Consider the following 24,013-nt stretch of genomic DNA (forward strand, 5'->3'; position numbering starts at 1 on the left):
ACTCCATTACTTTCCGTTCCATTAGGCAAACCGCCAACCTTTGACGGTGAAGATTATGCTAGGTGGAGTGATTTAATGAAATTTCATCTAACCTCACTCCATAAAAGTATATGGAATGTTGTTGAATTTGGAGCACAGGTATCATCCGTAGGGGATGAGGATTATGATGAGGACGAGGTGGCCCAAATCGAGCACTTCAACTCTCAAGCCACAACCATACTCCTCGCCTCTCTAAGTAGGGAGGAGTACAACAAGGTGCAAGGACTAAAAAGCGCCAAGGAAGTTTGGGACGTGCTCAAGATGGTGCACGAGGGTGATGAACTCACCAAGATCACCAAGCGGGAAACGATCGAGGGGGAGCTCGGTCGCTTCCGTCTTCGCCAAGGGGAGGAGCCACAAGATATGTACAACCGGCTCAAGACCTTGGTGAATCAAGTGCGCAACCTCGGGAGCAAAAAGTGGGATGACCACGAGGTGGTTAAGGTTATTCTAAGATCTCTTATTTTCCTTAACCCTACTCAAGTACAATTAATTCGTGGTAATCCAAGATATACACTAATGACTTCTGAGGAAGTAATCGGGAATTTTGTGAGCTTTGAATTTATGATCAAGGGCTCACGGAAGATCAACGAGCTTGACGGTCCCTCCACAACCGAAGCTCAACCGGTTGCATTCAAGGCGACGGAGGAGAAGAAGGAGGAATCTACACCAAGTAGACAACCAATCGACGCCTCCAAGCACGACAATGAGGAAATGGCGCTTGTCATCAAAAGCTTTCGCCAAATCCTCAAGCAAGGGAGGGGGAAAGATTACAAGCCCCGCTCCAAGAAGGTTTGCTACAAGTGTGGTAAGCCCGGTCACTTTATTGCAAAATGTCCTATTTCTAGTGACAGTGACAGGGGCGATGACAAGAAGGGGAGAAGAAAGGAGAAGAAGAGGTACTACAAGAAGAAGGGCGGCGATGCCCATGTTTGTCGCGAGTGGGACTCCGACGAAAGCTCTAGCGACTCCTCCGACAACAAGGACGCCGCCAACATCCCCGTCACCAAGGGCCTTCTCTTCCCCAACGTCGGCCACAAGTGCCTCATGGCAAAGGACGGCAAAAAGAAGAAGGTTAAATCCAAATCCTCCACTAGATATGAGTCTTCTAGTGATGAAAATGCTAGTGATGAGGAAGATAACTTACACACTCTTTTTGCCAACCTCAACATGTAACAAAAAGAGTAACTTAATGAATTGATTAGTGCCATTCATGAAAAGGATGATCTCTTGGACACCCAAGAGGACTTCCTTATTAAAGAAAATAAGAAGCATGTTAAGGTCAAAAATGCTTACGCTCTAGAAGTAGAAAAATATGAAAAACTTTCTAGTGAGCTAAGCTCTTGCCATGAAACTATTGACAACCTTAGAAATGAAAATGCTAATTTGTTAGCTAAGGTTGATTCAAATGCTTGTAATGTTTTAATTCCCAATCCTAGAAATGATAATGATGATTTGCTTGCTAGGATTGAAGAACTAAACATTTCTCTTGCTAGCCTTAGAAATGAAAATAAAAAATTGCTTGCTAAGGCTAAAGATTTTGAGTTTGCAATGCTACTATTTCCGATCTTAGAGACAAAAATGATATATTGCATTCTAAGATTGTTGAACTTAATTCTTGCAAATCCTCTACATCTACCGTTGAGCATACTACCATTTGTACTAGATGTAGAGATGTTAACATTGATGCTATACATGATCACATGGCTTTAATTAAACAACAAAATGTTCATATAGCAAAATTAGATGCTAAAATTGCCGAGCATAACTTAGAAAATGAAAAATTTAAATTTGCTAGAAGTATGCTCTATAATGGGAGACGCCCTGGCATCAAGGATGGCATTGGCTTCCAACAGGGAGGCAATGTTAAACTTAGTGCCCCTCCTAAGAAATTATCCAACTTTGTTAAGGGCAAGGCTCCCATGCCTCAGGATAACGAGGGTTACATTTTATACCCTGCCGGTTATCCTGAGGACAAAATTAAAAGAATTCATTCTAGGAAGTCTCACTCTGGCCCTAACCATGCTTTCATGTATAAGGGTGAGACATCTAGCTCTAGGCAACCAACCCGTGCTAAGTTGCCTAAAAAGAAAATTCATAATGCATCAAATGACCATGACATCTCATTTAAAACTTTTGATGCATCTTATGTTTTGACTAACAAATCCGGCAAAGTAGTTGCCAAGTATGTTGGGGGCAAGCACAAGGGGTCAAAGACTTGTGTTTGGGTACCCAAAGTTCTTGTTTCTAATGCCAAAGGACCCAAAACCATTTGGGTACCTAAAGTCAAGAACTAAACATGTTTTGTAGGTTTATGCATCCGGGGCTCAAGTTGGATCATCGACAGCGGGTGCACAAACCACATGACAGGGGAGAAGAAGATGTTCTCCTCCTATGAGAAAAACCAAGATCCCCAACGAGCTATCACATTCGGGGATGGAAATCAAGGTTTGGTCAAAGGATTGGGTAAAATTGCTATATCACCTGACCATTCTATTTCCAATGTTTTTCTTGTAGATTCTTTAGATTACAATTTGCTTTCCGTTTCTCAATTATGCAAAATGGGCTACAACTGTCTATTTACTAATGTAGGTGTCACTGTCTTTAGAAGAAGTGATGATTCAATAGCATTTAAGGGAGTGTTAGAGGGTCAGCTATACTTGGTAGATTTTGATAGAGCTGAACTCGACACTTGCTTAATTGCTAAGACTAACATGGGTTGGCTATGGCACCGCCGACTAGCCCATGTTGGGATGAAGAATCTTCACAAGCTTCTAAAGGGAGAGCACATTTTAGGATTAACAAATCTTTATTTTGAGAAAGACAGGATTTGTAGCACATGCCAAGCGGGGAAGCAAGTTGGTGCTTACCATCCACACAAGAACATCATGACGACTGACAGGCCACTGGAGCTCCTATACATGGATCTATTCGGACCGATTGCTTACATAAGCATCTGCGGGAGTAAGTACTGTCTAGTAATTGTGGATGATTATTCTCGCTTCACTTGGGTGTTCTTTTTGCAGGAAAAATCTCATACCCAAGAGACCTTAAAGGGATTCTTGAGACGGGCTCAAAACGAGTTCGGCTTAAGGATTAAGAAAATTAGAAGCGACAACGGGACGGAGTTCAAAAACTCTCAAATTGAAGGCTTCCTTGAGGAGGAGGGCATCAAGCATGAGTTCTCTTCTCCCTACACTCTACAACAAAATGGTGTAGTGGAGAGGAAGAATAGAACTCTATTGGACATGGCAAGAACCATGCTTGATGAGTACAAGAATTCGGATCGGTTTTGGGCCGAGGTGGTCAACACCGCCTGCTACGCCATCAACCGGTTATATCTACACCGAATCCTCAAGAATACATCATACAAACTCCTAACAGGTAAAAAGCTCAACATTTCATATTTTAGAGTCTTTGGTAGCAAATGCTTCATTCTTATTAAAAGAGGTAGAAAATCTAAATTTGCTCCTAAGACTGTAGAAGGCTTTTTACTAGGATATGATTCAAACACAAGGGCATATAGAGTCTTTAACAAGTCCACTGGACAAGTTGAAGTTTCTTGTGACGTTGTGTTTGATGAGACTAACGGCTCTCAAGTAGAGCAAGTTGATCTTGATGAGATAGGTGATGAAGAGGCTCCATGCATCGCGCTAAGGAACATGTCCATTGGGGATGTGTGTCCAAAGGAATCCGAAGAGCCTCCAAATGCACAAGATCAACCATCCTCCTCCACGCAAGCATCCCCACCAACTCAAAATGAGGATGAGGCTCAAGTTGATGAAGGAGAAGATCAATCAAATGAGCCACCTCAAGATGACGGCAATGATCAAGAGGGAGATGCAAATGATCAAGACAAGGAGGATGAAGAACAAAGGCCGCCACACCCAAGAGTCCACCAAGCAATCCAACGAGATCACCCTGTCGACACCATCCTCGGCGACATTCATAAGGGGGTAACTACTAGATCTCGTGTTGCACATTTTTGTGAGCATTACTCCTTTGTTTCCTCTATTGAGCCACACAGGGTAGAGGAAGCACTTCAAGATTCGGATTGGGTGGTGGCGATGCAAGAGGAGCTCAACAACTTCACTAGGAATGAGGTATGGCATTTAGTTCCACGTCCTAATCAAAATGTTGTAGGAACCAAATGGGTCTTCCGCAACAAGCAAGACGAGCATGGTGTGGTGACAAGGAACAAAGCTCGACTTGTGGCCAAAGGATACTCTCAAGTCGAAGGTTTGGATTTTGGTGAAACCTATGCACCCGTAGCTAGGCTTGAGTCAATTCGTATATTATTGGCCTATGCTACTTACCATGGCTTCAAGCTTTATCAAATGGACGTGAAGAGTTCCTTCCTCAATGGACCAATCAAGGAAGAGGTCTATGTTGAGCAACCTCCCGGCTTTGAAGATAGTGAGTACCCTAACCATGTGTATAAACTCTCTAAGGCGCTTTATGGGCTTAAGCAAGCCCCACGAGCATGGTATGAATGCCTTAGGGATTTTCTTATCACTAATGGATTCAAAGTCGGAAAAGCCGATCCTACTTTCTTCACTAAAACTCTTGAAAATGACTTGTTTGTATGCCAAATTTATGTTGATGATATTATATTTGGGTCTACTAACGAGTCTACATGTGAAGAATTTAGTAGGATCATGACACAAAAATTCGAGATGTCTATGATGGGGGAGTTGAAATATTTCTTAGGATTTCAAGTGAAGCAACTCCAAGAGGGCACCTTCCTAAGCCAAACGAAGTATACTCAAGATATTGTAAGCAAGTTTGGGATGAAGGATGCCAAACCCATCAAGACACCCATGGGAACCAATGGGCATCTCGACCTCGACGAGGGAGGTAAATCCAACGATCAAAAGGTATACCGGTCGATGATAGGCTCTTTGCTATATTTATGTGCATCTCGACCGGATATTATGCTTTTCGTATGCATGTGTGCAAGATTCCAAGCCGACCCTAAGGAAGCTCACCTTACGGCCGTAAAGCGAATCTTGAGATATTTGGTTTATACTCCTAAGTTTGGGCTTTGGTATCCTAGGGGATCCACATTTGATTTGATTGGTTATTCGGATGCCGATTGGGCGGGGTGTAAAATCAATAGAAAGGGCACATCGGGGACTTGCCAGTTCTTGGGAAGATCCTTGGTGTCTTGGGCTTCAAAGAAGCAAAATTCCGTTGCTCTTTCTACCGCCGAGGCCGAGTACATTGCCGCAGGACATTGTTGCGCGCAACTACTTTGGATGAGGCAAACCCTTAGGGACTATGGTTACAAATTAACCAAAGTTCCTCTTCTATGTGATAATGAGAGTGCAATCCGCATGGCGGATAATCCTGTTGAGCATAGCCGCTCTAAGCACATAGCCATTCGGTATCACTTTTTAAGGGATCACCAACAAAAGGGAGATATCGAAATTTCTTATATTAACACTAAAGATCAATTAGCCGATATCTTTACCAAGCCACTCGATGAACAAACTCTTAACAAACTTAGGCATGAGCTAAATATTCTTGATTCTAGGAACTTCTTTTGTTGATTTGCACACATAGCTCCTTTATATACCTTTGATCATGTCTCTTTCCTGTGCTATGACTAATGTGTTTTCAAGTGAATTTCAAAATCAAGTCATAGGTATATTGAAAGGGAATTGGAGTCTTCGGCGAAGACAAAGGCTTCCACTCCGTAACTCATCCTTCGCCATCACTCCAAGCAACTCTCCATCTTTGGGGGAGAAAAGCACTCCGTCTTTGGTATAATCTTCACTCATTCATTTATGACCAAAGGGGGAGCGAGTAATTCTAAGGGCTCTAATGACTCTGTTTTTGGTGATTCATGCCAAAGGGGGAGAAAGTATTAGCCCAAAGCAAAAGGACCGCACCACCACCTAATTTTAAAAAGAGTTTTTCCATTGGTATGATTCTCAATTGATAAATTTAAAATTGGTATCTTATTATGTTCAAAAGGGGGAGAAAGTAGCATTTCAAAATTGATATATCAAAACCCTCTTGAACACTAAGAGGAGAATTTTATTTAGGGGGAGTTTTGTTTAGTCAAAGGAAAAGCATTTGAAACAGGGGGAGAAAATTTCAAATCTTGAAAATGCTTCGCAAAATCTTATTTATTTACCTTTGACTATTTGCAAAAGGACTTTGAAAAGAATTTATAAAAGAATTTGCAAAGACAAAACATGTGGTGCAAGCGTGGTCCAAAATGACAAAAAATTGAAGAAACAATCCATGCATATCCTAAGTATTTATATTGGCTCAATTCCAAGCAACCGTTGCACTTACATTATGCAAACTAGTTCAATTATGCACTTCTATATTTGCTTTGGTTTGTGTTGGCATCAATCACCAAAAAGGGGGAGATTGAAAGGGAATTAGGCTTACACCTATTTCCTAAATAATTTTGGTGGTTGAATTGCCCAACACAAATAATTGGACTAACTAGTTTGCTCTAGTGTACAAGTTTACATGTGCCAAAGGTTCACACTTAGCCAATAAAAAGACCAAGTATTGGGTTCAACAAAGAGAGCAAGGGATAACCGAAGGCACCTCTGGTCTGGCGCACCGGACTGTACGGTGCACCACCGGACAGTGTCCGGTGCACCACCGGATAGTGTCCGGTGCACCAGGGGACTTCACGCTGAACTCCTCACCTTCGGGAAAATCCAGAGGCGCTCCGCTATAATTCACCGGACTGTCTGGTGTACACCGGACAGTGTCTGGTGCTCCAAGGAAGAGCGTCTCAGGAACTCGCCAGCTTCGGGAATTTGCTCCGCTATAATTCACCGGACATGTCCGGTGTGCACCGGACTGTCCGGTGAGCCAGCGGAGCAACGGCTACTTCGCGCCAACGATCACCTGCAGAGTCATTTAATGCGCGCCAGAGCGCGCAGAAGTCAGGCACGCGCGAAGTGGCGCACCGGACACTCTACAGTGCATGTCCGGTGTGCCACCGAACATCAAGGCGGGCCCAGAAGTCAGAAGCTCCAACGGTCGAATCCCAACGGCCTGGTGACGTGGCTGGCGCACCGGACATGTCCGGTGTGCACCGGACTGTCCGGTGCACCATACGACAGTCAGCCACCACCAAACGGCTAGTTTGGTGGTTGGGGCTATAAATACCCCCAACCACCCCACATTCAAGTGATCCAAGTTTTCCCACTTCAACTACTTACAAGAGCTCTAGCATTCAATTGTAGACACACCCAAGTGATCAAATCCTCTCCAAACTCCACACAACGCCCTAGTGATTAGTGAGAGAGATTTGCTTGTGTTCTTTCGAGCTCTTGCGCTTGGATTGCTTTCTTCTTTCTTTGAGTCTTTCTTGCGATCAAACTCACTTGTAATTGAGGCAAGAGACACCAATCTTGTGGTGGTCCTTGTGGGAACTTTGTGTTCCAAGTGATTGAGAAGAAAAGCTCACTCGGTCCGAGGGACCGTTTGAGAGACGGAAAGGGTTGAAAGAGACCCGGTCTTTGTGACCACCTCAACGGGGAGTAGGTTTGCGAGAACCGAACCTCGGTAAAACAAATCCACATGTCACACTCCTTATTCGCTTGCGATTTGTTTTGCACCCTCTCTCGCGGACTCGATTATATTTCTAACGCTAACCCGACTTGTAGTTGTGATTATTTTTTGAGAATTTCAGTTTCGCCCTATTCACCCCCCCTCTAGGCGACTTTCAACTGGGAAAGGGGATACTCCGAAAGGGATCCTTCTCTGCGAAGGAAACGGGCCCCGAGCCCTCCTACTGATCAGAGGTTCGAAGGCTGGCCCCTCGGAAGGGTTCGACAGCCGCCTCAGAGCACTCGGGCTCCGCGCCCACTACTGGTCAGAGGTTCGAAGGCTGGCCCCTCGGAAGGGTTCGACAGCCGCCTCAGGCCACTCGGGCTCTGCGCCCATTACTGATCAGGGGTTCAAAGGCTGGCCCCCGAAGGGTTCGACAGCCGCCTCAGAACACGCAGAGCGAGGGATGACTTTGGGTACTCCGATACATGGCAGAGGCTCGGGCTACGCTCCTGAGGTACCCTAGGACATTTCCGAGACCAGCAGGAGCGATTCTGTAACGGAATCCCATCAGAGGGAGGCATCGAGCCCTTGGGCCCTATCAAACGGAACCGGGTCCGGCAAATCACCTGCAGGTACTTTTGGAGCGCGCCTCTGGGCCACTAGCCGACCCTTATCGAACAGGGCACGGGCGTCCACTCGGATCACACGTTAGCAACTCACTGGAGACACCATGTTCGGCGCCCTCCGAGGGCAACATGGCGCTTTCCCCCTCCTCCTTGCGGAAAGGCGACGAAGGGGCGTATGAAAAAAGTCGAGTCAGTCCTTGACCGTCCTCTCGCCCTGTGCAGAGGCTCGGGGGCTGCTCTCGCAAACCCGGCTCCGGCCAAACCGTTGACAGCGTCAACATACCAGCCCGAGGACTCGGAACCTGACCATGCACCCGGGCTACCACCAGTTCGCATGAGGGAACAATCAGACCGGCCGAGGCATCACGAAAGGCATTAAGACCTCGAAGGAGTCAAACCACTCCTTCGAGGCCTTGGGGGCTACACCCGGCGGGTGCGCTCGCGCGCACCCACCGGAACAAAATGCAACCGAGAAAGGCCGGTCCCCTTGCAAAAAAGTGCGACAAAGCCTGCAAGCGAGTACCCACACTCCCTTTGAGGCTCAGGGGCTACTGTCGGGGACCATAATTAGGGGTACCCCCCAAGACTCCTAAACTCGGCTGGTAAACACCATCAGCACAAAGCTGCAAAGGCCTGATGGGCGCAATACAGGTCAAAGCTCCGTCCGCTCAAGGAACACGATCTCGCCTCGCCCGAGCCCAGCCTCGGGCAGAAACAGTAGACCCAGGCAGATTCACGCCTCGCCCGAGGGCCTCCTCAAGCAACGGGCGCACCTTCGACTCGCCCGAGGCCCAGCTCGGGCAGGCTTCACGGAGAAGCAACCTTGGCCAGATCGCCTCGCCAGCCGACCGGATCGCAGGAGCATTCAATGCAAGGATCGCCTGACACCTTATCCTGACGCATGTTCTTCAGTCAACAGAGCTGAAGTGACCGCAGTCACTTCGCCCCTCCACTGGCTGACCTGACAGGAAAACAGCGCCGCCTGCGCTGCTCCGACTGCTGTGCCACCCGCTAGGGTGAGGCTGACAGCCGCCAAGTCTGACCTCAGGCGCCATAGGAAGCTCTGCCTCGCCCGACCCCAGGGCTCGGGCTCAACCTCGACCTCGGACGACGGTCTCCGCCTCGCCCGACCCCAAGGCTCGGACTCAACCTCGACCTCGGTGGACGGTCTCCGTCTCGCCCAACCCCAGGGATCGGACTCAACCTCGGCCTTGGACGACGGTCTCCGCCTCGCCCGACCCCAGGGCTCGGACTCAACCTCGACCTCGGACGACGGTCTCTGCCTCGCCCGACCCTAGGGCTCGGACTCAACCTCGACCTCGAACGACGGTCTCCGCCTCGCCCGACCCCAGGGCTCGGACTCAGCCTCGACCTCGGAGGAGTCTCTGCCTCGCCCGACCTCGGGCTCGGACAGACCACGCCGCAGGGGGGTACATCATTACCCTACCCCTAGCTAGCTCAGGCTACGGGGAACAAGACCGGCGTCCCATCTGGCTCGCCCCGGTAAATAAGTAATGATGGCACCCCGCGTGCTCCATGACGACGGCGGTTCTCAGCCCCCTACGGAAGCAAGGAGACGTCAGCAAGGATCCGACAGCCTCGATAGTTGTACTTCTACAGGGTTTAAGCGCTCCTCCGACAGCCACGGCATCACATGAATAGGGCAGCAACACCTCTCCGACAGCCACGTCGGCATGTACATAGGGCTCTGGCTCCTCTCTGCTAGACACGATAGCACATTGCTACACCCCCCATTGTACACCTGGGCCCTCTCCTTACATCTATAAAAGGAAGGTTCAGGGCCCTCGTACGAGAAGGTGGCCGTGCGGGAGGACGGGCTGACGGACAAGGCTCTCTCTCTCCCTCACGAACGTTTGTAACCCCCTACTGCAAGCGCATCCGCCCTGGGCGCAGGACAGCACGAGCCGCGGTTCCCCTTATTGTTTCTCCCTTGTGTTCCGTCTCGCGCCGACCCATCTGGGCTGGGACACGCAGCGACAATTTACTCGTCGGTCTAGGGACCCCCCGGGGTCGAAACACCGACAGATGGTATAATAAAAAATGCGAGAAGAGGTTTCCTCCAAAAACATTATTAGAACATAGATTAAGTAATAAATTTGATGACACAAACTAAAATACGCCAAAGTTCAAAACAACTTTATGGTCTGTCCCTAGACATTTATATTTTTTGGGCTCCGATGGCAGATCAATATCCACATTACAGATTCTAAAAAGGTGAGAGAATAAGCCAGACAATAATGTTACCTGCATATAGTGAAGTATTAGACAATTCTTCATTCTTCGTGGGAAAATATTAAGCCTTTCGGCAAAGGCTGTCAGCCTATCATCATATCTCGTTTTTCCATTTTGTAGTTTTTCAGATAGCAAGCGTCTTGAGATTCTAGGAATCACACAAAACCATTATCAGATCTATACATCTTATATCTTCTGAGCGTATAATGCTCTCAATCCTTTTAACGTGTAGCTTTGATGCCAAATACTTGCCATAGTAACTTTCTTGTGTTATCCTGGCGCAAAAAATCCTACAGAAAGAGATATGCATGGTTATACATGATGAAGGATGAAAGATAAGATAGTACTGCATAACTCTCTATGGGCAGACGTTTGGGTGCATATATAGCTGGAATGGCACCCTCTTTCAAAGATTGCACATAATAATGTTTCTGTACATACATTCTTCAGTTGGTAGTCGGCATTGCAGTTTCAGAGACAGACATATCACCTTACCACTCTTGGAAGGAGAGGAACTAAGAAGTTGTGTGCAGCACCAATGCTCGAGCGCTTGCATTGCTGAGTTGGACACCACAATACCTTTTGGCACATATATCTTGTCATTCTAGCAAACGTCAGCCAGTTGGCCGCATGGAGAGATACTACAGCTTCTGGTCAAAATCGGTGAGCTACCCGTAGACACCTCTATGCTTCTTGTCCTCCACGTCCGTGAGATTGGCCTATAGAATCCAGAAGAAAGGAAAACCAAGGCGTAGGGAGGAGCGGAGCATGCTGGCAGGCAGACGGGGCACGGACACACCAGCCTCTTGGCGATGGCGCAGCTCCCCACGGCGGCGACGTCCGCGCCTCCGCAGTCTAGGAGAAGGTCGTCACGGCCATGGGCCAGGTCCTAGTGTCGAGCGCTGCCTGCAAGGCCCTGCTCATGTCCGGTAGTGTCGTGGGACGTGAGAAGGCCCAGGGGAAGAGAGAAGGGCTGGAGATCCTGGCGACGTGCAGTGCAACTCGACAAGAAAAATACATTTGAGGGGTTGAGGCTCTTGGCGACGTGTAGCTCTGCGAGAAGAAGCAGCTTCGTGGCCGGACGGCCGCGCCGACGCGCGAACGTTGAGGAAAAGGATGGGGTTTCTGGCGACGTATAGCACGTCGAGAAGAGGCTTTTGATGGGATGGGGTTCCCGGCGCGGCGATGTTGGGTGTGAGGAAGCGATGTCGTGACCAGACGATCGCGCCGCCATCGTAGGGGAGGGAGAGGGAGGGGGTGCTCATAGCTGTGGCCTGCGCAGGCGTCGCGATGACGTCTAAGGAGAGAAAGGGGGCCGCAGGCTATCCTGGCGGCGCAACGAAGTTTGGGGAAGGGGAGTGAAGTTCCTGGTGGTGTGGAGCACATTCCTTGTCCTTCCGGTATTTTCTGGAAGAGTGTGTAGAGGCGGTTTGGGCAAACTGAGAGGCAACTTCGTCCATTGATGGAACATCTTGGGTACGACATTTTTTTGCCGACGTGGACGAATGCCTGCGTGCATTTGCGTCCGCTTTGTAGAGTAGTAAAGTAAAGTAATAGGAATGCCAAACGGAAATACAACGCCCGCCCTCTCCTTCCGTCGCCGCCGGTGAATTTGCTGAGTTCAGCAGCCGACGTCGGCTCCTACCGTCCCGGAAGCCCATCGCCGCTGCCATTGCGTCCTTGAACCGCATCTCGCGCGTCCGCGAACGTTCTGGTCATGGCTTCCTCTTATTGTACTACTTCATATGTTCTTTTTTATTTATCCTGTTTTAATTTAAAAATGAATAACCTTCTGTATAATTTGAAAATGAACGACGGAGGTAGTACATTCATGTCGTTCATGCAAAGAGGCGTGTTCAGACTTCAGAAATGATATAAAACGAATAACCTTCTGTATGATTTCCTGTGATTCCATCCGGCTACATACATACACCTAATAATATTGTACATCATGGAGCTAATCATATAGCTAGCTATACACAGATGGCTGGTTGGCGCCCGAGTCCCATCGGTGGCACCGAGCCACCGACGCTGTGGTGGCAGGGTCTGACCATGGAGCTCAAGAACGCCCTCACAACCTCTTCGGAGGCGTCTCGCCTGAGCAAACACATCGCGTACTCCATCACCGCGGCATCGCAGGGCAGCGTGATCCTGCCGCCATCGTCGCCGGTAAATCCGAACTCCTCCCGCGACATGCTCAGGAGCTCGCCGAACACCGCTGTGCCGAGGTACGCCAGCGGGACCTCGAACCTCGTCCCGTCGGAGGAGTACACGACGCAGTGGCCCCTGACGGCCACCGGCATCGACGTGCCGCACGAACCGTCGGCCTCTTTCGCCAGCGTCGCCGTGAGCCGCCTCCTAGCCATGGCAGCCGTTGCCTGCCACTTCTTCGCCATCTGAACAAGCCTCTTGGAACTGATCATGGTTCCTCCTTCTTCCTGCCTTTTTGGCTCAACTGAATATTCAGAGATTCGGGTTGTATATGGTGCTGTTCAGCTACTAGGTGTTGTGCTTTTTAGGTCGCTGGTGATGGGCTGATGAGGTGTTGGTGGCTCGGTGCTATGCTAATTGATTTATAGGTCAGGGCAAAGCGAAGAGGATGCAGATCAAGTGCAGTCACCATCTCAGACAAGCAAGAGGCAAGGCGATGAGCTCGGAACATGCAGTGTTTGGCACTTGCTGGAGCCAATTGTAGTAGTTTCTGGTTCGTTACATATCACAGTGTGATGCCATGCCGCTATGCCTCATGGACCATGAGCCCATGAGGGCCACATGTAAACCGGGTCCAATTTGTCAGTATCAGTCTTTTCGATGAGATGATTGCGCAGTGAGATACCGATGAATATTACTTGTAAGGCATCTGGAAGCTAGCTTTTGTGCCCAAGCTCGTTCTGTTTAATCTTTAAGCTTTGAACGCAGGCTGATTTGCTGATATCCGATGGCACAGCCGCGCCAGCTGAATAAACCTGGCCCTCATGCTCCACGGGAATTGGTCCCAAGAATTCAGCACCGGCACGCACCATACTCTTGGTCCCCATCAGAGTCGCATCCGAATCGTTCAGAAAGAGTAGAGCTACATATTCAGGTCAAGTGGCCCCAGAACACCATCACAATCTCAACTCAGAAAGAGCTCTCCAGTTTCCAGTCAAGAAAGAAAGAACTAACCATGAATGTGATCAGCACAAAGAGGATTGCTCAGCTGTCCAAGAAGTGGCAGAGGTTGACAGCGCATGTGAGGAAGCACCTCAGCTGTGGGGGCGGCACTTGAAGATTGGGTTCAATTCAAGATATCAGACAGTTCCTCGACAGCTTTACCGTCTCTTCAATTCGCGGTACAGACGTACAGTACAGTCTACCTGATCAAGCCTGTCCAGCGGCCCAGACAAGTTGCTCGACAGCTTTATCGGCTCATCAATTCAGTGCCTGCAGCTGGATCGGTAGCACGTCATGTGAGCTCTATTTCGCAGCATGGCATTGCCATCTTCATCTGATCGAGACACTCGGCCAAGACACAACAAGCATGGTATTCCAAGCACCGGAAAGCGCCCCATGACCGGCACCAGCATGTGCAAGACACTCGGCACCATCAAAATCTCATCCAAATCCTGCTCCCTGACGCGTCTTGGAACATCGCACACTCGCCGTGCCCATAAGCCTTGCCTCTTGCCCAACCATTTGGCTCCACCAGCAGTCGAGTGAGCTATATATACTCACGGTCAGGCGGCCTCTGAACATCATCGCTTGCAGTTGCAGCATCACAAGCAAACTGAAGTCACTCACAGCTCTCCAGCTTCCATCCAGAAAGGAGAAGGAAACAAGCTAGTGGACAACCAACCATGATCAGCGCCAAGAAGATTGCTCATCTCGCCAAGAAGTGGCAGAGGATGGCTGCACAAGGGAGGAAGCGCCTCGCCTTGGGGGCGGCAGCAAAGCAAGCCGACGAGTGCTGCAGCTATGTGGCGAGCAAGGGCCACTGCGCGGTGTACACGGCCGACGGGGCACGGTTCGAGGTGCCGCTGGCGTGCCTTAGCACCCCGGTCTTCGGGGAGCTCCTACAAATGTCACAGGAGGAGTTCGGCTTCACGGGCGGCGATGGCAGGATCACGCTGCCCTGCGACGCGGCGATCATGGAGTACGCCATGTGTTTGCTCAGGAGAGGAGCCTCTGCTGAGCTAGAGCAGGCGTTCCTTAGCACCATGGCCATGTCATGCCACTGTGCCAGCCACATGGCGCCGTATGTTGGACGAGCTCACGAGCCAGACAGCAGATTGTTGTTTAGTTTCTGTTCAGTGTAGTGTAGATAGTGGAGCAAAGGTATTAGCTAGATAAATATTATTCCAAGCCTTCTGATCGTGTGCAAGGATGCGACTAATCAAGCAAGGTCTTAAGAAGTTAGAGAGACATGATTTATGTTCTGTACTTTTCGAAAATTGTGAGGACTACTCACATTACATAGCGAAAGACTTTCTTGTGCACAACTCTGAATTCAAATCAGCTGATAGGTTGTTCGTTCAAAATAAAAAATCTGAGAGGTTGCTAGTGCACAACACAAAAGAAAAGGAGAAAGGCAAAAGATGAGACATAAAATCTGGCTATCAGGATTCAGGACATAAAAACTGGCTATCAGGATTCACGTGGCACTAGTGCACAACGCAGGTGCAGAGCTCTGTTTGGTAGAGCTTCAGCACTTCAACGCAGGTGCAGGTGCAGAGCTCATGGAGAATTGACTCCCGGAAGCAGGTTCGGATGCATTCAAAGTGTAGAGCCAAGCTAATGTACGGCTGACATCCTCGACAGTTTTATCGCCTCTTCATGGTACAGTCTATCTAATTAAGCCTGTCCAGCGGCTCAGAGAACTTTCAAACAACTCTATCGCCTCTTCAGTTTGCGGTCTGCAGCTGGATTACTTGCACATCATGTGACCAGTGACCTCTACTTCGCAGCAGCTTCTTGAACTTCTCTGCATTCCAGTTCTTCTATACTATTGTTATTCTAGAAGCATGGCATTGCCATCTGCTTGAAACACTTCAGTCCATTCCACCCTGTCCCCCATCTTGCTGGGGGAAGTGCCTTGTTTTCAGCCTGAAAGCAAACAAGAAATCATCATCACCATGTTCTGAAATAAGCCCAGAATTATCTGCTGATCTGATGACACAACCGCCATGCCAGCTGAACAATTCTGACGCTCACACTACCCGTTGGTTCCAAGTTCACAAGAAAGTCGTTTGCTATGTAAGTATGCAATGTGAGTAGTCCTCACAATTTTCATAAACATTTGTACAGAACAGGAATCATATCTCTCTAACTTATTGTACTTGTAACACCTTGCTTCATTGCTTTCTCAGTTGCAGCCTTGCAGGATTCGAAGGTTTTGAATAATCTTTAGTTCTTTACCTAGCTAATATCTTTGCTCCACTATATATCTATACTACAGACTACAGTGAACATCAACTAAACAGCGATCTGATGTGTGGCTCCAACATACGGCGCCATGTGGCTGGCACAGTGGCATGACATGGCCATGGTGCTAAGGAACGCCTGCTCTAGCTCGGCAGAGGCTCCTCTCCTGAGCAAACACATGGCGTACTCCATGACCGCCGCGTCGCAGGGCAGCGTGATCCTGCCATCGCCGCCCGCGAAGCCAAACTCCTCCTCTGACATCTGCAGGAGCTCCCCGAAGACAGGGGTGCTAAGGCACGCCAGCGGCACCTCGAACCGTGCCCCGTCGGCCGTGTACACCGCGCAATGGCCCTTGCTCGCCACAGAGCTGCAGCACTCGTCCGCTCCATTTGCTGATGTCGCCCCCAAGGTGAGGCGCCTCCTCCCTTGTGCGGCCATCCTCTGCCACTTCTTGGCGAGATGAGCAATCTTCTTGGCGTTGATCATGGTTAGCTGTTCACTATCTCGTTTCCTTCTTCTTTCTGGATGGAAGCTGGAGAGCTGTGAGTGACTTCAGTTTGCTTTGTGATGCTGCAAGTGATGATGTTGAGAGGCCACCTGACCGTGAATATATATAGCTCACTCAACTGCTGGAGCGAAATGGTTGGGCGAGAGGCAAGGGCGCCATGGGCGCGGTGAGTGTGATGTCCCAAGACGTGTCAGGGAGCACGATTTGGATGAGATTTTGATGGGGCCGAGTGTTTGCCATATGCTGGTGCCGGTCATGGGGCGCTTTCAGTGCTTGGAATGCCATGCTTGTTGTGTCTTCGGATGCATCGACGATCAACGAGGGACATCAAAATATGGACAGGGAAGCATTGGCTGAGTGTCTCGATCAGATGGCAATGCTATGCTGCGAAATAAAGCTCACATGACGTGCTACTGATCCAGCTGCAGGCCGCGAAGAGGCGATAAAGCTGTCGAGCAACTTCTGGTGGACAGGCTTAATCAGATAGACTGTATCGCAAACTGATTAGGGCGATAAAGCTGTCGAGGAACTAGCTGTCAGATATCTTGGACCCAATCAACATTTGGTGTTCATGGCCCATGAGGCATAGCAGCATGGCAGCACATTGTGATATCGCCCTAGCCACCCAGAGATTGCTACCGGTGGATCCAACAGGTGCCAGACATTGCAGCACTCCCTGTCACTGAATTATATGCCGTGTGTAACATATATATCACCCAATCATGCATTAACCTTCATATTACAGTGAAGATCAAAGGCTTACACTCGTTCACGTTGAAGTGCTCAACATCGTCATCATATGACGTGTTAGTCCATCTCATAAACACCAGATTATATGGTGAACACCAGGGACAAACATATTTTTTAGATTAAGGGATATTTATTAGGGATGGCAATGGATCAAATATTGCTCCGCAATCATATCCGCGGTTACAAATAATATCGGTCCACGACCATACTTGCGGATAGAAATATATTTATATCCATACCCGTGACCATCAGATGACGGTTTCGAATATTCGTCGGATATGATAGACATAATCATTTTTTCAACCTTCAACAACATAATTAATCAAATTGCTTCTCAATTCACCATCATACACAATTTAAAACTAAATAAAAATATTTTTATGGGCTTGTAATCTATAGCCATAGATACTGGAGCTTGGAAGAGGCAGCTGCCAACTGTGCTGCAGCCTATGGGACTCGGAAGGTGTCGGCGTTTCGAGACAGGGGGTCCCTAAGCCGACGAGTGAGTGTGCTGCGTGCCCCAGCCCAGATGGGTCGAGCGAGTGGGCGAGCGCGAAGGGGGGAGAGGCGAGGTGGCCGGAGTCGGGCGTGAGAGAGGTGGAAGTCCCGCGGCCTTCGTGTTCGTCCCGCGCCCAGGTCGGGTGCGCTTGCAGTAGGGGGGTTACAAGCGTCCACGCGGGTGAGGGAAGCGAGCGGCCCCAAGAGAGCGCCTGTCTCGTCCTCGTCCCCGCGCGGCCAACCTTCTCTAAGAAGGCCCTGGTCCTTCCTTTTATAGTCGTAAGGAGAGGATCCAGGTGTACAATGGGGGGTAGCAGAGTGCTACGCGTCTAGCAGAGAGAGAGAGCTAGCGCCCTGGGTACATGCCAATGTGGCAGCCGGAGAGGTCTTGGCACCTTGCTGGCGTGATGTCGTGGCTGTCGGAGGAGCGACGGAGCCTGGAGGAGGGACAGCTGTTGGGGCGGTCGAGTCCTTGCTGACGTCGTTCTGCTGCCGTAAGAGAGCTAAGAGCCGCCGTCGTCACAGAGCTTGGGGGGCGCCATCATTGCCCATCCGGCGGAGCTGGCCAGATGGGACGCCGGTCTTATCCTTCGTGACCCAAGTCGGCTCGGGGTAGGTTGGTGATGGCGCTTCCTGTTGACGTGGCGGACCTGTGCCCTAGGCAGGGCGACGTGGGGGCTCCTCCGAAGTCGAGGTCGAGTCTGTCTTCCGTTGCCGAGGCCGAGCCCGAGCCCCCGGGTCGGGCGAGGCGGAGATCGTTTGGCCGAGGCCAGGGCGGAGTCCGAGCCCTGGGGTCGGGCGAGGCGGAGATTCGCCGTCTTCCGGGTCTTAGCCCGAGTCCGAGCCCTGGGGTCAGGCGGAGCGGAGTTCGCCGTCTTCCGGGTCTTAGCCCGAGTCCGAGCCCTGGGGTCGGGCGGAGCGGAGTTTGCCGTCTTCCGGGTCTTAGCCCGAGTCCGAGCCCTGGGGTCGGGCGGAGCGGAGTTCGCCGTCTTCCGGGTCTTAGCCCGAGTCCGAGCCCTGGGGTCGGGCGGAGCGGAGTTCGCCGTCTTCCGGGTCTTAGCCCGAGTCCGAGCCCTGGGGTCGGGCGGAGCGGAGTTTCCCATGGCGCCTTTGGCAGGGCCCAACTGCCTGTCAGACTCACTCTGTCGAGTGGCACTGTAGTCGGAGTGGCGCAGGCGGCGCTGTCCTTCTGTCAGACTGGTCAGTGGAGCGGTGGAGTGACGGCGGTCACTTCGGCTCTGCCGGGGGCGCGTGTCAGGATAAAGGTGTCAGACCACCTTTGCGTTAAATGCTCCTGCAACCTGGTCAGTCGGCGCGGCGATTTAGTCAGGGTTGCTTCTAAGCGAAGCCAAGGCCTCGGGCGAGCCGGAGGTGTGTCCGCCGTAAAATGGGGGGCCTCGGGCGAGATGGAAGTCTCTCGAGGTCGGCTTCCCTTGGCCGAGGTTAGGCTCGGGCGAAGCGTGATCGAGTCACTCGTGTGGACTGATCCTTGACTTAATCATACCCATCAGGCCTTTGCAGCTTTATGCTGATGGGGGTTACCAGCTGAGAATTAGGCGTCTTGAGGGTACCCCTAATTATGGTCCCGACAGTAGCCCCCGAGCCTCGAAGGGAGTGTTAGCACTCGCTTGGAGGCTTCTGTCGCACTTTTTTTGCAAGGGGACCAGCCTTTCTCGGTTGCATTTCGTTCCGGTGGGTGCGCGCGAGCGCACCCGCCGGGTGTAGCCCCCGAGGCCTCGGAGGAGTGGTTACACTCCTTCGAGGTCTTAATGCCTTGCGTAATGCTTCGGCTGGTCTAGTCGTTCCCTCATGCGAACTGGCCGTAGCCCGGGTGCACGGTCGGGGCCCAAGCTCTCGGGCTGGTATGTTGACGCTGTCAACGGTTTGGCCGGAGCCGGGTTTGCGAGAGCAGCCCCCGAGCCTCTGCACAGGGCGAGAGGACGATCAGGGACAGACTCGGCTTTTTTACATACGCCCCTACGTCGCCTTTCCGCAAGGAGGAGGGGGGGAGTGCGCCATGTTACCCTCGATGGGCACCGAACATGGTGTCTCCGGTGAGCTGCAAGCGGGTGATCCGAGTGGACGTCCGTGCCCCGTTCGTTGGGGGTCGGCTAGGGGCCCAGAGGCACGCCCAAAAGTACCTGCGGGTGATTTGCCGGACCCGGTCCCCTGGCGACGGGGTCCGAGGGCTCGATGCCTCCCTCCGATGGGATTCCGTTACAAGATCGTTCCCGCTAGTCTCGGAAATGTCCTAGGGTACCTCGGGAGCGCAGCCCGAGCCTCGGTTATGTATCGAACGTACCCCTGGTCATCCCTCGCTCGGTGTCTGAGGCGACTGTGAACCCTTCGGGGGCCAGCCTTCGAACCTCTGATCAGTAGTGGGCTCGGAGCCCGAGTAGCCTGAGGCGGCCATGGAACCCTTCGGGGGGCTGGCCTTCGAACCCCTGACCAGTAGTGGGTGTCGGGCCCACGCGATCTGAGGCGACTGTTGAACCCTTCGGAGGGCCAGTCTTCGAACCTCTGATCAGTAGGGAGGGGCTCGGAGCCCGGTTCCTTCGCGGAGAAGGATCCTTTTCGGGGTGTCCCCCTTTCCCGGTCCCTGTTGCAAGAGATAGAGAAAGAGGAAGAAGGAAAAGGATACGAAATCGAAACGACGTGGCATACCTTTTTTGACGCGGTTGTTATGGCGAAGGCGAAGCGTCGTCCGCTTCTCCTGCCAGAATCGCCGCCTGACCCGCCGCGGAGTTAATGCGACGGGGCGAGTGGTTGGCGGGGCGGCCGTTGCGCGTGCGCGACCCGTTCGAGGAACGGGTCACGGGTGCACCGTCTTCACGCCGTGGGAGGAGGCTCTCTTGCTGTCCCAGGATGGGACGTGAGCCTGGCTGACGACGTGACTGCTGCGCCCGCCCGCCTGCCATCGCCATTACTGCCGGCCCACTTTCGGCCGCTTTGACCAACGCGCCAGGCTGGTGCTGCTGGGTCGTGCGCTGGGTCGCCTCGAGTCGCGGCATAGGCTCCGCAACCGAAGAGGTGCGACGGCGGCACAAGTGGCGGTGCGGTTGCTTGCATGCAGCAACTGGCGCGCTGGTTACGCGACGCGTGGGCCTGGGCTTCCAAGCTGGCGTGTCAGAAGTCGGAGAAGCGCGTCCACCTGGCGCGGTTGCATGCCGCCTGCATGGCTGCCCGCCCCTTCCGCCCGTTGGTCTAGGCAAAAGTGGGGGGTCGCTTGTAACCGCCGGGCGGTCGTGCGCACCACGTACGGCGGTTTGGCTTCTTCTGCCCTGAGCTGGTTTGCATGACATGCGGGACCCAGCCCCCGAGTCGCAGGGGAGGGCCTTGGAGCGTGTTGGAGAAGACTTAGCCCATGGCGTCTGGGGGCGCACGTAGGGAGAGTTGCCTTTAAAAAGAGGGAGACTCCTTTCAGAAGGCAACCATGTCTTCTTCCTCCCTTATGCGTCGTGTCTTTCCATCTTCCAAGCCCCCGGATGGGGGGTATCCGCCGCCTTTCCGCCTCCTCGTTGGAGGAACGCAACTCCATGGGAGTTGGTACCTCTCAGCCATCGTTCGGCTTCAAGGATTTTCATCGGCCGGCCCGGCCGCACCCCTACGCCGGCGATCACCCAGGATGGTGACCACCAGTTTCTGGGTGGGGAAGAGCAAGCCGGGCTGCGATCTTGGTCCCACCCTCAGCTTCAAGGATGTTCATCATCCTCGCTGGGGTGGGGGCCACGCTGAGCCGGCGCTCTACCTCCCGCGCGGGTCCGTGGGTCACCCTTTTCCGCGGCGTTCGGGGGTGGAGGTGCTCGCTGGCCCTGCGGGCGGCGCGGACTTAGACAACGTGGGGCTGATCGACGGCGGGCGTCGTCACCTCCAGCGTGTCGGAGTCGTCGGCCAGGCTCCCGGCGGCCCTTCCTGCCGGAGGGCGGCCGCCGCGCCATGTGCACGGGAGGACCACCCACGATGCCGCGCGCTGCTAGGGCGGCGCTCGTGTTCTGGGGTGGCCCTGCTTTTGCACTGGGACGGCGCCCTCGCGCAGAGGCTGGTGCCCCACTCGTCTGGGAGGATTTGAGTGGGGATCTGCCGGGGGGCTGGCGTCCCCTGCCATCGGCGCCGAGGCGGAGGCGGCTCGAGAAGTCCTCGTCGCCGACGGGATCGCTGCCACTATCCGCGCCCCGGGCCACTGCGCCGGCGTACTTGTCCTCGCCCCTCGAGCGTCGGCGTGGGCGAGGGCAAGATTGCAGCAGCGATCCGCCCACTGTCGCCGTAGTCAGAACGGGCGGCGGCGAGCCGCTCGTCAGTCTTCTGTCGCTCCGCAGGCCTTCCCCATGGAGTGGGGTCGTTCGTACCTGCGGAGGGGGAACCGGAGTTCCGTTCGTGATGGCACTTTGAGTGCCAGTGTTTTTTGTTCATTGTGGCTGTTGAGGCCTGAACATGTATGTAATTTCGGCACGGAGCCGTGTTTTTTCCTCACTTTCGAGCACTAAGTCTCGCCTGTTAATTATCTGAACCGCTTCACTAAGCATGAGTCGCCCCGTGTCAAGGTGACGAGTGAGGTATCCGTATCCCGGAGGCGTAGGAATCCCTCGGCTCGATCGGCCTTGTTGTCTGGGGCTCCTCTAGCTTAGTTAAAGAGACCCCTCAGCCGCTCTTCGATGAGCCGAGGCCAGGGGTAGCGATATCAGTATGAACAGAGGCGGAGTTGGCTCGAGAATGGGAACCTGGTTGGCCGGAGCCTAGCCGGGTTGTCCGTCAGCGGAGCCGACGCCGGAGTCGATCAGCCGAGGCCTCGGGTTGGGCTGGCGCCCTCAAAAGCTGCTTGGCCGAGGCCTCAGGGGTAACCGGCCGAGCCGCCTGCTCGGGCCGGATTCCCGGAGAAGCCCTTGATCGCATCTCCGTCCGAGGCTGGGTCGGACTTTGCTGAAGACGCCGTCGATGCCGAGGGTGCTACGGCTCCCTTCAGCGTGAAGACCCGAGCCTGCAGGATCAGATCGTCTTGTAGCGTGTGCCTTCTGCGGCTGCCGAGGCCAGAAAACACACCCTCGCCGTGCTTGCAAAGCCGCGTCTTTTTTCCTCTTGTTTCGAGCATCTGGACTCTCTGTTGGTAACAGGGATGTTTGTGTGGGCGAGAGTTGCTTCTCGCGGAAGGGACGAGTGAGGTATCCGTATCCCAGAGGTGTGGGAGTCCCTCGGCTCGATCGGCCTTGCCGCTTACGCGTACTTTCACCCATCCGTGAGGCCCTGTCCCCGACTTAGTCGAGAAAGCTTGAAGGACTGCTTCGGCAGGAGAGCTTCCGAACGTGAAGACTTGTTCAGTCCACGGAGTCGCTTTATCCGAACGTGAGTTACTTATCGCAGAAGGTGATGAGTGAGGTATCCGTATCCCGGAGGCGTAGGAGTCCCTCGGCTCGGTCAGCCTTGGCTGCTTACGTGTACTCCGTCGTTTCTAGGGTCCGCTTTCCGAAGTAGTCAAGAAGCACGAAAGAAATCCTGCTAAAGAGATCCTTTTTTCGAGAAAAAATTCGACGCAGAGGGGGTCTCCCCCCTTTTAGCCCCCGAGGGAGGGTCGGGCTTCGCCGAGGCGAGGCCGACCCTTCCTTGATGACTAAACTTTGCATTGGTGCGAGGTATGTGAATAACTTGAAAATATCTTAAGGGTAGAAGCGACGTAGCTGTTTGATGTTCCAAGCGTTGCCGTAGACCTCGCCTTGATTGTTGGCCAGCTTGTATGTTCCGGGCTTCAGAACTTTGGCGATGACGAATGGCCCCTCCCAGGGGGGCGTGAGTTTGTGCCTTCCCCGGGTGTCTTGTCGCAGCCGAAGCACCAGATCGCCCACCTGGAGGTCTCGGGACCGGACCCCTCGGGCGTGGTAGCGTCGCAGGGACTGCTGGTACCGCGCCGAGTGTAGTAAGGCCCTGTCCCGAGCCTCCTCCAGCTGGTCCAGCGAGTCTTCTCGACTAGCTTGGTTGCTTTGGTCGGTGTAGGCCCTCGTCCTCGGGGAGCCGTATTCCAGGTCAGTGGGCAAGATAGCTTCGGCCCCATAGACCAGGAAAAACGGCGTGAAACCCGTGGCACGACTCGGCGTCGTCCTTAGGCTCCAGACCACCGAGGGGAGTTCCTTCATCCATCGCTTGCCGAACTTGTTGAGGTCGTTGTAAATCCGAGGCTTGAGCCCTTGTAGAATCATGCCGTTGGCACGCTCTACTTGCCCATTCGACATGGGATGAGCCATGGCGGCCCAGTTCACCCGGATACGGTGATCCTCGCAAAAATCCAAGAATTTTTTGCCGGTGAACTGGGTACCGTTGTCGGTGATGATGGAGTTTGGGACCCCGAAACGATGGATGATGTTGGTGAAGAACGCCACCGCCTGCTCGGACCTGATGCTGTTCAGGGGTCGGACCTCGATCC

General features: G+C 52.5%; 3 protein-coding genes across 3 annotated transcripts; 1 reads left to right on the plus strand and 2 right to left on the minus strand.

Moving 5' to 3' along the window:
* Positions 1 to 12,308: 12,308 nt before the first annotated feature.
* On the minus strand, positions 12,309 to 12,985 carry LOC100283200 (SAUR55 - auxin-responsive SAUR family member). Its single transcript, NM_001156102.1, has one exon. It carries the CDS (start codon positions 12,869 to 12,871, stop codon positions 12,422 to 12,424), a length of 450 nt encoding a protein of 149 aa, NP_001149574.1. The 5' UTR covers positions 12,872 to 12,985; the 3' UTR covers positions 12,309 to 12,421.
* Positions 12,986 to 14,181: 1,196 nt separating this feature from the next.
* Positions 14,182 to 14,846, plus strand: LOC103647636 (auxin-responsive protein SAUR36-like). The gene has a single exon (NM_001358899.1). The coding sequence runs from the start codon at positions 14,285 to 14,287 to the stop codon at positions 14,741 to 14,743; it is 459 nt and encodes a 152-aa protein (NP_001345828.1). The 5' UTR covers positions 14,182 to 14,284; the 3' UTR covers positions 14,744 to 14,846.
* A 926-nt stretch (positions 14,847 to 15,772) lies between these two features.
* Positions 15,773 to 16,397, minus strand: LOC542427 (auxin induced protein). Its single transcript, NM_001111992.1, has one exon. The coding sequence runs from the start codon at positions 16,332 to 16,334 to the stop codon at positions 15,900 to 15,902; it is 435 nt and encodes a 144-aa protein (NP_001105462.1). The 5' UTR covers positions 16,335 to 16,397; the 3' UTR covers positions 15,773 to 15,899.
* Positions 16,398 to 24,013: the final 7,616 nt, after the last annotated feature.

The sequence above is a fragment of the Zea mays genome, chromosome 2 (assembly GCF_902167145.1).
Source record: "Zea mays cultivar B73 chromosome 2, Zm-B73-REFERENCE-NAM-5.0, whole genome shotgun sequence".
In the NCBI taxonomy this organism is placed as follows: Eukaryota; Viridiplantae; Streptophyta; class Magnoliopsida; order Poales; family Poaceae; genus Zea; species Zea mays.